The sequence below is a fragment of the Acomys russatus genome, chromosome 16 (assembly GCF_903995435.1).
Source record: "Acomys russatus chromosome 16, mAcoRus1.1, whole genome shotgun sequence".
Classification (NCBI taxonomy): domain Eukaryota; kingdom Metazoa; phylum Chordata; class Mammalia; order Rodentia; family Muridae; genus Acomys; species Acomys russatus.
This window is the reverse complement of record NC_067152.1, coordinates 15,218,198-15,231,598: the sequence shown is the minus strand read 5'-3', so window position 1 is coordinate 15,231,598 and position 13,401 is coordinate 15,218,198. Positions and strand designations below refer to the sequence as shown.

At 49.5% G+C, this 13,401-nt stretch overlaps 1 protein-coding gene across 8 annotated transcripts in view; it reads left to right on the top strand.

The window, feature by feature from the left end:
* Positions 1-13,401, top strand: part of Msi2 (musashi RNA binding protein 2) — a 363,622-nt gene that overhangs the window by 314,258 nt on the left and 35,963 nt on the right. For all 8 annotated transcript variants that reach the window (XM_051158260.1, XM_051158259.1, XM_051158258.1 and 5 more), the window contains one exon: positions 7,963-8,037. In XM_051158260.1, the coding sequence (XP_051014217.1) occupies positions 7,963-8,037 (75 nt within the window). The remainder of the gene's footprint in view (positions 1-7,962; positions 8,038-13,401) is intronic.

The window sequence follows — 13,401 nt, the reverse complement described above, 5'->3', positions numbered from 1 at the left end:
CCCTTTCCTTAAAGGTATCTCTGTCCGCCCTGCGTAGATAATTGAAAATCTCGCCGCTTAAATGGCATGAAAGATGGAGAGAGCGGAGGAGATGCGTAATGGTGTGGGTCGCAACAATAATTAGAAATTTCAAGGCGAGAGAACGGTATTTTAGTGCAAGTTATTGTGTGTCGGGAAAATACTAATTAAATGGGATAAATGGTCGTTAATGGTAAAATTCCATTCAGGCACATGAGCTGTCTAGTTTTAATGGGTTTTCATTTGGCTTGGCTAAGGGTCCCTCTTCTATATTGTTTGATAAGCTCTTTATGTGTTTTCAGATTTGCTGCTGTTTAAATCATTCCTGGCTTAGTTTTAAATGTATTAAGCTTTTCATGCTCTTACAAAGAATTGCATCTACTTGTCCGAGAGAATAACTTGGGCAAGTAGAGCTGTATTGAAGAACTTTACAGACAGAACTTGGCGCCACTGAGAATATTTTTTAAATGGCCAATCTATTCATTCTCAGAGTAATTTTTTAGGCTTAACAGAGTTTACAAGAAAATCCTATTATAGTTCCTTAGAAACTGCCTGTGTGATTCTAAAACTTAACCTAGAAATAGAAACAAGAGAGAAAATAAAATGATTTTTTGTTTTAAAGAGAAACAAGAAAACACCAGTTTGACTGTATCCCAAAACACTGCATAAAGCTACAGTTGTTAAAACAATATGGTAGGGCTGAAGTGTAGCTCAGTTGGTAGAGTGCTTGCTTAGCATGCATGAAACCCTGGGTTCAGCTCCCCAACACTGCATAAAACTGGCCATGGTGGTGCACACTTGTGAAAGCAGCCTTAACACCCAGGAGCTGGAGGCCAGAGGCTGAGAAGTTGACTGAGTATTAAGCTCAGAGACTATGGCAGACAAGATTGTCCCCCAGCTTACGCTGGCCTGACCCCACTCATTTTCTACTCAACAGTAGTGAGACAGCGATGTATATTCAATAGACACTGCTTTGACTATTGAGTCTGAATCTTTTCCCAGGCTGGCAATTTACAATGCAACATTCCCTGGAGTTGCTAGCAGCAGCAGCTCCTGAGCGGCAGCCTGTGAGAGAATTGCCACGCTCTCTATCAGGAAAGGAAACAGAAGCAAGTCTGCTGTGTCCAGGCTATGCAAGCCGCAAGATTGGGTACAGGAAATACAATTGACAGTCCACACTTTGTCGATCTGCGGGAAGTTTATTAGGGTGTAACTCCGTCATCAACTCTGGGGGCACACACTTCATAGAGAAAACTAGCATCTCAATAGATCTGTATACATGGAAGAGGACATACGTGCGTACGCTACATGCATGTGGAAGCCACAGACTTGTCACTGATCCCGGAGCTCATCAATTCAGCTAAACTGGCTGTCCCGCAACCCCCAGCAATCCTCCTCACTGCTTCTGAGCTCTGGACTTAGACACGACCCCTCAGGTCACCACCTCCATTTTTATGTAGCTGCTGAGGTGTCAAACTCACGTTTGTACAGCAAGCACTTGACCAACTGAGCCCTCTCCTCCACCCCATAATATTACTTCCAAATGATTGTTAAAACCATATGATGCTGCTGTCTGGCAGGGCTACTCAGCTCTTGATATATAGGCACTCTGGGTCACCTTCCTGTTGCCAACGATGCGATGCGGTCCATGGGCCTCTGGCTCCCTAGGAGGACTCAGAAGGAAAACTTCATCCTCCCTAACCGCTTCTTTGCTTGCGTGTCTTTCCTCTACTGTGGCAGTGTGGCCTTGGGTAGTGCACTCTGGGTAGTCACCACCTCCATAGTGCATTGTTTGTGTATCAGTTCTGGGACCCATGCTGTCACCACTCCTAATAGTATGGCTGCTGAACTTGGCTCCTACAGGAGGGAAAATATTCTTTTAATTCACTGGAGAGCCAAGCACTGTGGCACACACTCATAGTCCTAGCATATAGGAGGTAGAAGCTGGAAGATTGGCAGTTCAGGGTCATCCTTGGCTACATGGCAAGTTTGAGGCAGCCTGGACTATGTGAAAACCCTGTTTGATGAAAAAACAAATAAAAAGATCACTGACAATAGCCAGATGCAGTGGTCCACAGCTGTAATCCCAGCACTGAGGAGGCTGAGGCAAGACCACAGATCATGGTCGATCTGAGCTGCATCACGAGTCCCTGTCAAAGTAAATTAGTGAGATGTTATGAGACCCCGTTGAATATTCATTAATGCGGGAGTTTATAAAATAGTATGTAAAAGCAAAAAGTATGAGCCATTGAAATGTTAAAATTCACTCATCCAACATATGTTTACCAGGTGCCTACTGTGTGCCATAAAAGTTCCAAACATTTAGGGTGCAGCAGAGAATCTTGCCTCCAATCCCAGGGAGCCAGTGTGCTAATTAGGAGCTGAGACAGACAGCCTGCTGGTCTCAGGACTTGGGGCACCATGGGACTCACTTTTAAAAATATCCTTTAGGATTTTCTCCATCCTTTGGGATGTCTCATGAAAGGAAGGCTGGCAAGCGTATGGGAGTGTGGCATTCCTTCTTGATCTCACTTGATATGGCCGCCAACATCCTTGGGGGGAAATGCCGCATGTTTTGAATTTCTCTTTCACAGCCTTTAATGGGATGGGATGGACGATGGTGGGAATTCCTTTAAAGAGTGTAGGGAGCTGAAGAGGAAAGGAATTACTCCAAGGCCCCCACCTCTTGCTTCTGAGCCAGACAGAACCAGAAGCAACTGTGCTACCGGAGAAGGTGGTTTTGCAGCCCCTGGCTCCTGCCCCACTGTCCATGTTCTGTGGGAATGCCTATAGTCATCCAGCCTGAAGCTGCAGAATCGCCCTAGTTTTTCTTAATGAAAGTGGACTCAGTGAAAGCAAACACATGACTGTTGACGTATTTGATGCCACTTGGCCGTCTCTGCCTTGAGCCTCATAATCCCACTGCTTTTAATGCTCTTTGCCCTAGTTGGCCACGTGCTATTTATTAAACACATGGTAGAGAGAGAGTGCAGGTTTTTTGCCTTTCGGAAAAGCTTCCCTTGGCAGGCCAGGAAGAAGAGAGATGCTGCTGGCCAGCTAGCCGCTAGCCAAAACCATTCTTACCCATCAAGAGATCTTTGCAAAACCCTGATCCAGTGCTTTCCAACATCAATGCCTTCTAGATTGAAGGCAATAAAGAAATAAATTATTAATTAATTAATTAAACAGTAAAATTAATCATTGTTGAAAGGGCCTGGGGAGCCGTGATCTGCTGGCGTTCACTCCAGATCAGAAGATGGCTTGAGCACACCTTTCCTTCCTGGAGTTGTCTGGAGTCTCTGCTGGAACTTACCTTTTTCCTAAAAAAAAAAAAAGAAAAGAAAAAAAAAATACTGGTTTGAGTCCACTGTAGAGAAGACACTTGTGCACCTGTCTCTTGGTAGCCAGGAGCAGCTAAGAGTCCAGCTGGCGCAAAGGACACATAGGGAGCTTTTTTTGAGACGATGAGACGGCCCTTTGTCTGTTGGTCCATGTGGCGACAGCCAGTTTCATGTACACACCAGCCACTGAGCATTTGTGACTTGCCTCGTGCCCCTAATGGACTGAAGTCTTCTTTTCAGATAGTTTTGGTTAAAGTTAAATTAGCATGGATGTAGAGGATCCCCTGCAACTTAGGAGAATTCTTGGGCTGTGTGTCTCTGTAGACTGGCTTTCCCATCCTTGCTTAGGAGGGGCCTCTTGGCACTTGCTTGACCTTGTGGAACTATCTTGGTAGCCCCCCAGGCAGTGCTGCTCCTGTAGCAGACTCCCACTGTGTTCTCTGGATAAACGGCCCTTCTTTCTTGTCTCGTTGAAGTCAGATCTGGGATGAGCTTTTTTTTTTTTTTTTTCCTCAGGACACTAGGTGGTTAAGTAAGAGCCTGGATGAGCCATGGCCCATGTAGGGTGCGGACATCCCTCAGTTAGGAGCAAAGATCTAAAGCCTCAGTTCTGAGAAGCCTGCGAGCACCACAGGAAGGGGCCACAGAAGGAACTTTCCAACATACCTGAGTTCTGTTGTCCCTTTCTGACTTGTGCAGCCACAACGGAAAGCCCGTGCTCAGGGAAGGTGGTCATCCAGGCAGAAGGCTTGATTTTTTTTTTTTTTTTCCTTTAGTGACAAGAGATAATTACTGTGGGATTGATCAGGCAGCCAGAGTACTGGAGCAAATAAATTGTTCAGTGGCCAGTGTGGGAGGGGCCCAGCTGCTAATGGAAGTGGTGGCTGGGTCATCCTGCTGTAATGTGGCTTGATGGAGCGTTCGCCTGGGTCTACTGTAATGTGCTATTGATATGCAGCCAGCCAGTTTCCCCTGTGCGGCCCGGGCCCTGAGCCACTGGAGCAGAGCTGGGCTGCACAGCCGCAAATGAAGAGGAAAATTGAAGTAATGTTGTATTATAAATTTATAATTTCATCTGCCTGACTGAGAGGCTATTCAGCATTGGGGGTATGGAGATGCGATCCCTCCCCCCCCCCCCCCCCAGCGTGGCAGGTGTGGAATTCTCATCTTCATTCTTTGGGCGGTGATGATGATATTGGCCGATCTGGAAGAATGGGGTGAATCCCACAGTTGGTGTGAACTTGTATGTTTCTTCTTTAATGCTGAAGACTTTAGGATCTGCATGGGGGGAGGGGAGGGCAGACACATGCAATTAGGTCATATGGATGGCTTGAGTACAGGGAGGGACTAGCCATTCCACTGTCCCTCATCTACATCCAGAGAAAGTGATGCATGGGCTTTTTGCTTTTGCTGTCAACATTAACACTTCAAATTTAGGAGCCTGCTCTGAAGTTATCAGCAAAGGTGCCATTTTTCATCAGGAAATCCCCTAGGTGGTAGTGATTTGACTGCCTGCCTATAATCCACTTATCAATATTGTTGAAATAGTGCTATGAGAAATCTAGCCCTGAAAGATCTGATTTGATAGTGGGTGATTAATTTAGAGGAAAATTAGGTTGCCCAGCCATGAAATAAATTCCATAGAATAGCCCCATTGAGCGTGAGCTCAGTGAAGATCTCCGAGGCCTGGCCACTGCTCTACCGTCTCTGAGTTGAGTGGCCTCCTCAGCTTCTCCCTCTCTGAGGCCATAGGTACACAGTTGCTAAGTCATTCTGTCTTGCCTTGCAGCTTTCTGCCGGTGAGGATGACCTCACCAGGACAGAGGTAGTGGCAGTGCCCAGATGAAAGGGAGATAGCACCATTGGCCAGGGAGTTCAGTGAGATGGCACATGTGGGAAGCCTCCAACTGTAGCAAGAACCACAGCTAGTCACTGTGCATCTGTAGTGCATCTGTGCTCCTGGTGACCCGTAAAGCTTTCTAGGTGTGGTACAGACTCAATGTCTGAGAGAAAAGAGGGAACCCTCTCTCAGGTCAGAACTGTATAACAGGATGCCATAGGTCTTGCTCAGCTTTTGAATCGGCTCCTACTTCTCAGTCCTGAATGCCAGGAAATTCAAAAATGAGGGCACTGGTAGAATGATCATAGGTGGTGACATGACGGTGCTCCATCCTCAAATAGTGAAAGTCAGTCAATGGTCTCTGTGGAACCTTCCTTGGAAGAGCACTGTCTTAGTTAGGGTTTTACTGCTATTAAGAGGCACCATGACCAAGGCAGCTCTTATAAAGGAAAACACTTAACTGGGGCTGGCTTACACGTCATAGCTTTAGTGCATTATCAACATGGCAGGAAACATGGCCGCATACAGGCAGACATAGTGCTGGAGAAGATGCTGAGACTGATACTAGACCTGGCTTGAGTCTCTGGAACTCAAATCCCAACCCAAGGGAGCTGTGCTCTTGTGAGCCAGTCACTTCCCAGAGCTAATCACCATCCTAGCTCTAATACAGTACATCAGGTTAGTCGTTAGGATTATTTCAGTGTGAATTTCAGGAGACTCACGAATTCAGGCTACAGTCATCCCCCAGGGTGTGATCTTGACCCAGAACTAGATTCCAAATCTCTTGACTTCCAGACCCATGAGTGACTTGGGTACAGTGGTGGTGACCCACTGTTCTCAGATGGAAGCCGTCCACTGACATCTACAGCCACACAAGGCCTAACTTTGGGCCCCTGAGACACAAACACTGACTGGCACCGGGAAAAGCTCCAAAGCCCAACTCGTGATAGTGAGGAGAAGGTGAACAGTAGTGAGCAGGCCTCTGCTCCCAGCCCTGGCTTGCTTGGAATGGCTCAGAGTGTGCTAGGAATGGCTCGTGAGAATCCATAAGGAGGTGGATAATGGGCCCCCAGAGTTTGTGCTTAGGGGTAATGTGTAGGGAGAACAGAAACATGTGGACACAGCTCCCTGTCTTCTGGAAAGCCTGGAGCCTGTCCTGAGTCTACCACTGGAGTGGCCTTCCGCCCGCTTTTTTGTGGAAATGGAAGAAATTACCTCTGTCTCCTGGCCGCGGCAAAGGTTATTGTAAGGAGCTGGCGGTGCTCAGGGGAGCGGAACTTGGAAAGCAGACAGGAGCTTAGGGAACTGAGCCATCAGAGCCCCAGCTCCTGGCCAAGGGGACAGCCCAGGAATGGCCTGGTCAGAGGGCCACTTGGCACCTCTACGTGCTGGATTGTCCTGCTGATGCCAGAGTCAACCCTGAGCCACCTGCCCATCCTCTGCCCACTGGCTCTAGATGCAGGTCCCTATGAAGGTTTGCGTTGGCCTGCGTCCCAGGCAGGGACAGAGTTCATTCAAAATGCTGGCCGGCCTGACACCCACCAGACAGCCACCTCAGAGGCCAAAGCAAATGGCTAGCCAGTGTGCTGGTAGGAGACTGTGGTGACATTTGTGGAGTATGATTGTACCAAGCTAACCCACCCTGGGTAGAAGTAAAGAGGCAGAGTAGGTCTCTGGGGACGGGGACAGGAGGTAGCCATGGAGCTGCTGTGACCAAGGGTGTTCCAGTACGAGAGGGCTATAGTCCTCTTTGAAATCAGAATCAAGACAAGGGCATGAAGAGTGAGGTGGACAGTGCTCTTTTTTTTTCTTTTAATAAAGAAATCTTTTTTATGATTTATTCATTTATTATGTATACAATGCTCTGCCTGCATGTACATCTGCAGGCTAGAAGAAGGCATCAGATCACATGATAGGTAGTTGTGAGCCACCATGTGGTTGCTGGGAATTGAACTCAGGACCTTTGGGGGAGCAGTCAGTGCTCTTAACCTCTGAGTCATCTCTCCAGCCCCACTAAAGTGACCTCTTAGATGGGACAGTGCTTCACAGGTTGGAGCAGGCCCACCCTCTCCAGGACTCACCAGAGGGTCACCCTAGGTCATCACCCACCATAAACTGTCTGTGAAAATCCTGCACCTGGCCTTCAGAGCTCATCTGGGCCTTCTTGGTACATGTTTTCACAGTCCCAATGGGTCTTTCAAAGACACACTTGTATACAGTATCTGTGCTGGGACATGGCCCCTGCCTCTTCCGCCACCCCATCCCATCCCCAGCTGTGGCTTGCTAAAATGAGAGGTAGCCCTCTGTGTGGCTCATAAACTGTCAATCCCAGAGTGCCTCTGCCCTGTGTGGCGCTCTGGCCTCTGTCCACTGCCTTAGAAGAAGGCAGTAAAAGGGCTTCAATCTCCTACTGTCAACATCTTTAAGGGAAAGTACATTCAGGGTAAGCTCTCCAAATGTCAGAGCCAGATGCAGGCACTATGTTCTGTCTTCTGTGTGGTATTTACTCTATGGGTTCATGAAAGTATCTGGGCTTTGGGTGATCTGGCTACCTAAATACGGGTTAATTATAAACATACTGATGATCACACCCCTGGCCATGTGAGAGAGGGGATCCAGGGCCTGGATAGAGACCCTCCTCAGAGACATATCATTCTGTGAGACTAACCAGAGCTGATGGTCATTGGCACCTTCCCTGGAATATCACCTCAGATCCAAGGCCACCTTCTGACAGCTCTTTGTTTCTTTCTTTCTGTGTTCAAGGCTACCCCAACTTTGTGGCAACCTATGGCCGAGGCTACCCCGGATTCGCTCCTAGCTATGGTTACCAGTTCCCAGGTGAGTGGCTTAGACCCTGAGGCTTTGGAAATTTGGGAGGCAGGTTGCATCTGGGGGGGGAGTAGACTGGTGCTCCAAAAGAGAATACAACTTGCATACCTGTGTGTGCTAAGTCCCCTCCAGTCCAGGGTAAGGGTGCAGTTGGGGCTTCCCAATGGACTAGAGCACTTCCTTGATGCTGGTGACACAAAGGGAGAAAAGAAGAGGTGGGAAGCCCCCTCTACTCACCTCCTTTTCTTATGAGCATGTTCTGGGTCTTCTCTTGGGGCGGGGGCCAATCTCTGGGCCAAGAGTTTATTGTCACATCCATCATCCCCCACTGCCTGCTGCTCTCCACATGTACCTGTCTAATGCCTCCCAGCCTGCCTTCCCTCCTTCCTCTCCGCTAACCCAGCCATGTGTTGGTAAGGTGCTACAGGGGGTCAGACTTGTGCTTTGCAGCCTGAATGTGCTGTGCGGAAACTCGTTCTGCTCTGCATAGACAGCAGAGCATGGCATGGCACCGCTCACACACGCTTCAGCTCTGAGGGAGCAGGTGGGCGTGGTCTGGGGAAAATGGGAGGGAGGCTGCAGGAAGAGATGCTTTGGGGGTGTTGTGAGATACACTTCCTCACAGTTGAGCAGTACAGATGAGGATATATTAGGGCGCCTAGTGAGTCAGAGTCAGAGGCCAGATAATGCGCCCAGAGCTAATGTAAGGAAGAGATTAGAAGAAAGGTTGTGGTACTATAGAGAGGTATGTGCATGCAGAGTTGGAGGCACACAGTGTGAAATCTTTTGGGGACAGTGAAGTGGACCTCATGCTGAGACCCCCCCCCCCGAACTCATCTGAACCAGTTCAGACAGCATCAGGTAGTATTCTGACTCCATGGCTCAAACCACAGACCGACAGACAGATAGATATGCCAGAGTGACCAAGCTGAAGCTGGGCAAACTAAGGTGCTGTTCCCAGGCGCCTGGCCCCTTGTGGGAAGTCAAAGCTTCGATGAGTGGATACAAATGAGGTAGAAGTCAGCCTTGAAGACAGACAGACAGACAGATGGTGTTCTCTGGCCCAAAGGATAAGCAGTGCGTTCTCAACCACCAGATTTCCTGTTACCTGTCCACTCGAGTCACACTTGAAGCCTCGGAGCTCACCCAACTCCTGATCCTGCCCCACCCCTTTCATGGAGCATCAGACCTATATCTGCTTGTCCCAATACCCTGCCAAGCCCCAGGTGGTTTTAGATACAAAGCTTAGGTTGGTTCCTGTGCCCACCCAGTTCAGGGTGTGGTCAGCCCCTCTAGAATCAAACTTGACATCATCACAGAGCTTAACACTTGGTGGGCTTCTAGGGCAAGGAAGCTTAAGAATGTTCTGGCTTCAGTCTCTTGTCTCACGGCATAAGGAATGTCTGAGGTGGGTGTGGCTAAGGAGGCAGTGGGGCTGCAGAGTGGTGGGGCAGCCTGGTACACTGCCCTCTCCTCACCTCTCAGCGGTTCTGTGGACCACTCCCCACGCCCCAGGGTCTGGATCCTGGCACTTCTGACGCTGGCACAGCGCTCATCACCACAGAGTTGTCCTGACGGCTTTTCTTTGTGCTCCCGATAGTCTTCTCCTGTGCCCACTTCCCATTTCTATTCCCTCTGAGGTTATTTGTGGGTCCCACACCCCTCCTAGGCCTTCTGAATCCGTCATAGAGAGATGCTGGGGGAGGGGCGATGGCCCATTCTCAAGCCACCCGGAACCTCGTCCCTTCCAAGGTGCTCTTTGCGCCTCTCTTTACCTCTGCATCCATCCCAACTGCTTGGGGTTCAGGTCTCACCCCACCTGTGTGATGTATAGTCCCCAAAGAGCTCCCTGGGCCACACAGCTGGGTTAAACAGGTTTAATCACTGCAGCCCCCTGCAGGATTCTTTGAGAAGAAACAAGGTGTCCTGGGAAAGGTGCTGGGTGCCTTTGGCTCAGTTTTGGGGTTGTGTTCTTTTCTAGGAAGGATAAGAGGTGACCACTTTGCAAATGTCTCCTGCCTCTCATGCTCTAGGGTCTTCCCTGGCCCTGTATTCTCCTCAGCGCTGAGTGTGGAATTGTGGTCCTATCACTGGGGGCCTGCCCACCTCCTTGCATTGTCCTCGTCTGGTTTTCTCCTTTCTCTTTTCTCTTTTAACCGTTTCTAGTCTTATTTCACTTTTCAGACTAGTTGCTGGTTTTGATTTGTGGGGTGCAGTTGTTATCAATAAGCTCTTAAGAGAGGCAGCACCAGTGGGGATTCACCATCATTTCTACAGGGTACACACTGCTGCCAGAGCCACCCGATGCTGGCAGCGCCCACTGAAGTCTGTCCTATCTGGCTGACTGAATGAATGAGCATGATTTTTCCCATTTCAAATTCTGGAAAAGACCTCATGGTTTTGTCTCAGAAAGACTTTACTGTTCCCTCCTGTTTTGCTTCCCAAATACACTATGGCCAGTCCCGTCCCACCCTACTTCACCCGGACTCCTCCACCCCACCCCCCACCCCGCCCGGGCTCCCCAGAATGTAGGGAACTGCTCACAAACTGTAGGGATCCAGAAAGATGCTGCCTCTTTAGAATAATGATCAAACATCCCTTTTGGGTATCTCACGGGGCAAAGGGTGAGTTTTTAAGGGCTGGTGGCCCAGAGGGATTGTAGCTGTGTGAGCTGGAGGGAGCACCTATGCTCTGTGGTGCACAGTGGCAGTGTGAGCTCTCACACCCTTCTACAAAATCACGTGGGAAATGGAGTCAGAACAAGCAGCTGCGTAAACACCGTCTGGTGGCCATTGTCCTTCAGGCCTGGTCTCTTGGTGGCCATTGCCACAATAAACTCATCTATCTTTGAAAAGGGACAGCAGAGTCGCCCTGGCCCTGCCATATGTTGCGCCCATGGGCACTGATTCCCCCACTGGACTCTCCTTCCACTGCTTCACCTCCCTGCCTTATCCCCTCCCCCATGGCACTGCCAGGGTGGAAAGGGACAAGACACCTGTGATCATCCAAGTCAGGCTATATTTCAGGGCTAGCCCCTGAGAGCCACCCCTACCCAGAAGGGTCCTGTTAACCCCGTCCACTTCCCTCTTTGAAATGCCCTACTCTCTTGAGCTAGTAACCATAGTTCAGATGCACCCACCAAAGCCAAGAGTTTGTGGACAGTGACTGACCCACGCTCTGCTTGAGTCACCCAGCATGAACAGTCCTGTATGTTTGAGTATCGGCATCCTTGGTATTCAAAGAGCAGATGCGTGTGGCAGGAGGTCTGCGCAGTTTGGCTCCGAGATAACCGATGCAACTGGTTTCCCTTTTCCTTTTCTGTGTGTATTTTCATCAGTGGTGGTAGAGGTTGCTCTACAAAAACAAAGCTTGTAGGCTTTCCCCCTTCTTACTTTGACCTTGACTTCTGTGAACTGCTTCGCTCTAGTGAGCGTGCCCTGAAGTGCTTGCCTCTCAGGCAGTTCAGTTCAGCCGTTGTGAATTTCCCCCACTGCTGTAAATAGTTCATCTGCACTGCTCCCTAATGACATTTTGTGTTCCCCCTCCTGTAAGCAACTGAGGTAGAAAAATAAATTGTTTACCGCGGACATGCCGTGTGCTGCCATCTCTTACCCTGAGAGTGTCCTGTTCTCACTCCAGGGGAGGTGAATGCACCAGTAACCAGCACGGGTGGCAGCCAAGTTCATTTTGTAGACGCATGCCAACATCCCCCTAGCTGCTGCCTGGCCCCAGTTCTCCCCTCTTCCTCAGCAGAGAGCCCTGTGCTTTCGCTGGAGGTGATCAGAGACAGAGCATCTGCACACACCAGCTGCGGGACAGCGCCCTGCCCCTCCCTCTGCCGCCACTCCCTCCTACCAGTGAAGTCAGCGTGCGGAACACTTCACATCTGTGTGTCAGGTGTGGGTCTGCACAGCTGTGCGTGTGCTTGTGCACACAGCTTACGTTTACTTTTCTAGCCCCCAGAGCAGGGCAGGTAGAAGGACAGTAAACATGTTGTTGAGCGGAACCTGAAGGGTCTCTTGTTCCAGTACTATCTGGTCACTTAGCGGCCAGGTGACAATGTGATCTGAATAATCAAAATGACTTTTTTGGCTGAGTAGAATTCAGGGATGGTGTGTGTGTGTGTGTGTGTGTGTGTGTGTGTGTGTGTGTGTGTGTGTGTGTGTGTCCATCTGTCTATCTGTCTGCCTGACCTGTCTGTATGTCTACAAATATGCCATGCAAATCAGTAAATGCTTTGGAATGAGAAGTTTCAGAAATAATGAGCATCAAGGTTACTAATGGAATAAGCTTTCGAGAGCGGCCTTCGCCATCCATAGTGCTCAGGATGGTGCTGCCTGGATCTGCTTATCAGGGATAGGAGAGGCCTGGGATCCCTAGGGAAGCAGGAAGTCCCCAAGGCAGACTTCAGGGCTTTGAGTGATTTGGAAAATGGACAGTTGGCGGGGGTGTGTTAGAGCAGGTGAGGTGTGAATCAGGTTTCAAAATGAATCTAGGCCCGAAAGCATGAGAAGAACTAGAAGAGGGCTTACAGCGGAGGGTGATAGAGGGAGCCTTCCAGAGCGAGTCGGGGTGTGCAGAGCTGAAGGGCAGTACAGAAACTTCCAGAAGGATGTCCCCTCCTGTCTGCACCCCATCTTTCTTCTCCATTTCACCTTCTCAGCTAGATTCCTTTTCCTTGTCTCAGGCTGGCTAGTGGCCCTTTGGGATCTTCCGGCACTACTAAGGACAATAAAGTTAATATGACACCAACTGCCAAAAGTCTCATCCACTTGACTACCTTAGCTGCAGCCAGGAGAGCCAGGCCGGTGTCTTGTAACCCAGTACTTATCCCTCCTTTCTGAGCCACTGTGTGTGGAGGGCAAGGGCTGTCTGTGTAGGTCCCAGGCCAGGGAGACCCTTCTCCAGCAGCTGGGACTAGAAGTTCCCAGTTTGTTCCTTGTCTCTTTAGTAATGGCGATCAGGTCTCTGATGCCACTCTAAGTGTCTTTCTGGCATACCAGCCTTGGAACACCTGACGCTTAGTCAGCACTGGGATTCCTACACCAGGACTCAAGACCACTAAACCACTCACCACCAGTTCTTTGTTCCCTGTTCGTGTCCAGTGACAGTCCCTGGCCAGTGCTCAGTGGCCTGAGGTGAAGTGCTCTAGCTCAGAAAGGCCCTCCCTGTTCATCTGGAGTGAACTTCAAATAGCCTTTTGTCGGCAGAGCCACTGCTAGGGAACCTTGGTTCAAGATATTGAGGATTTGAACAAAGACAGTCTGGTGGCCAGTCACATTCTACAGAGGCAGAGTAAGCAGTCTGAGTATTCAGGAGACAGTACCTCTCAAATGGCCAGGGACAAAGGCCTGCAACTTACACCAGCTGCCA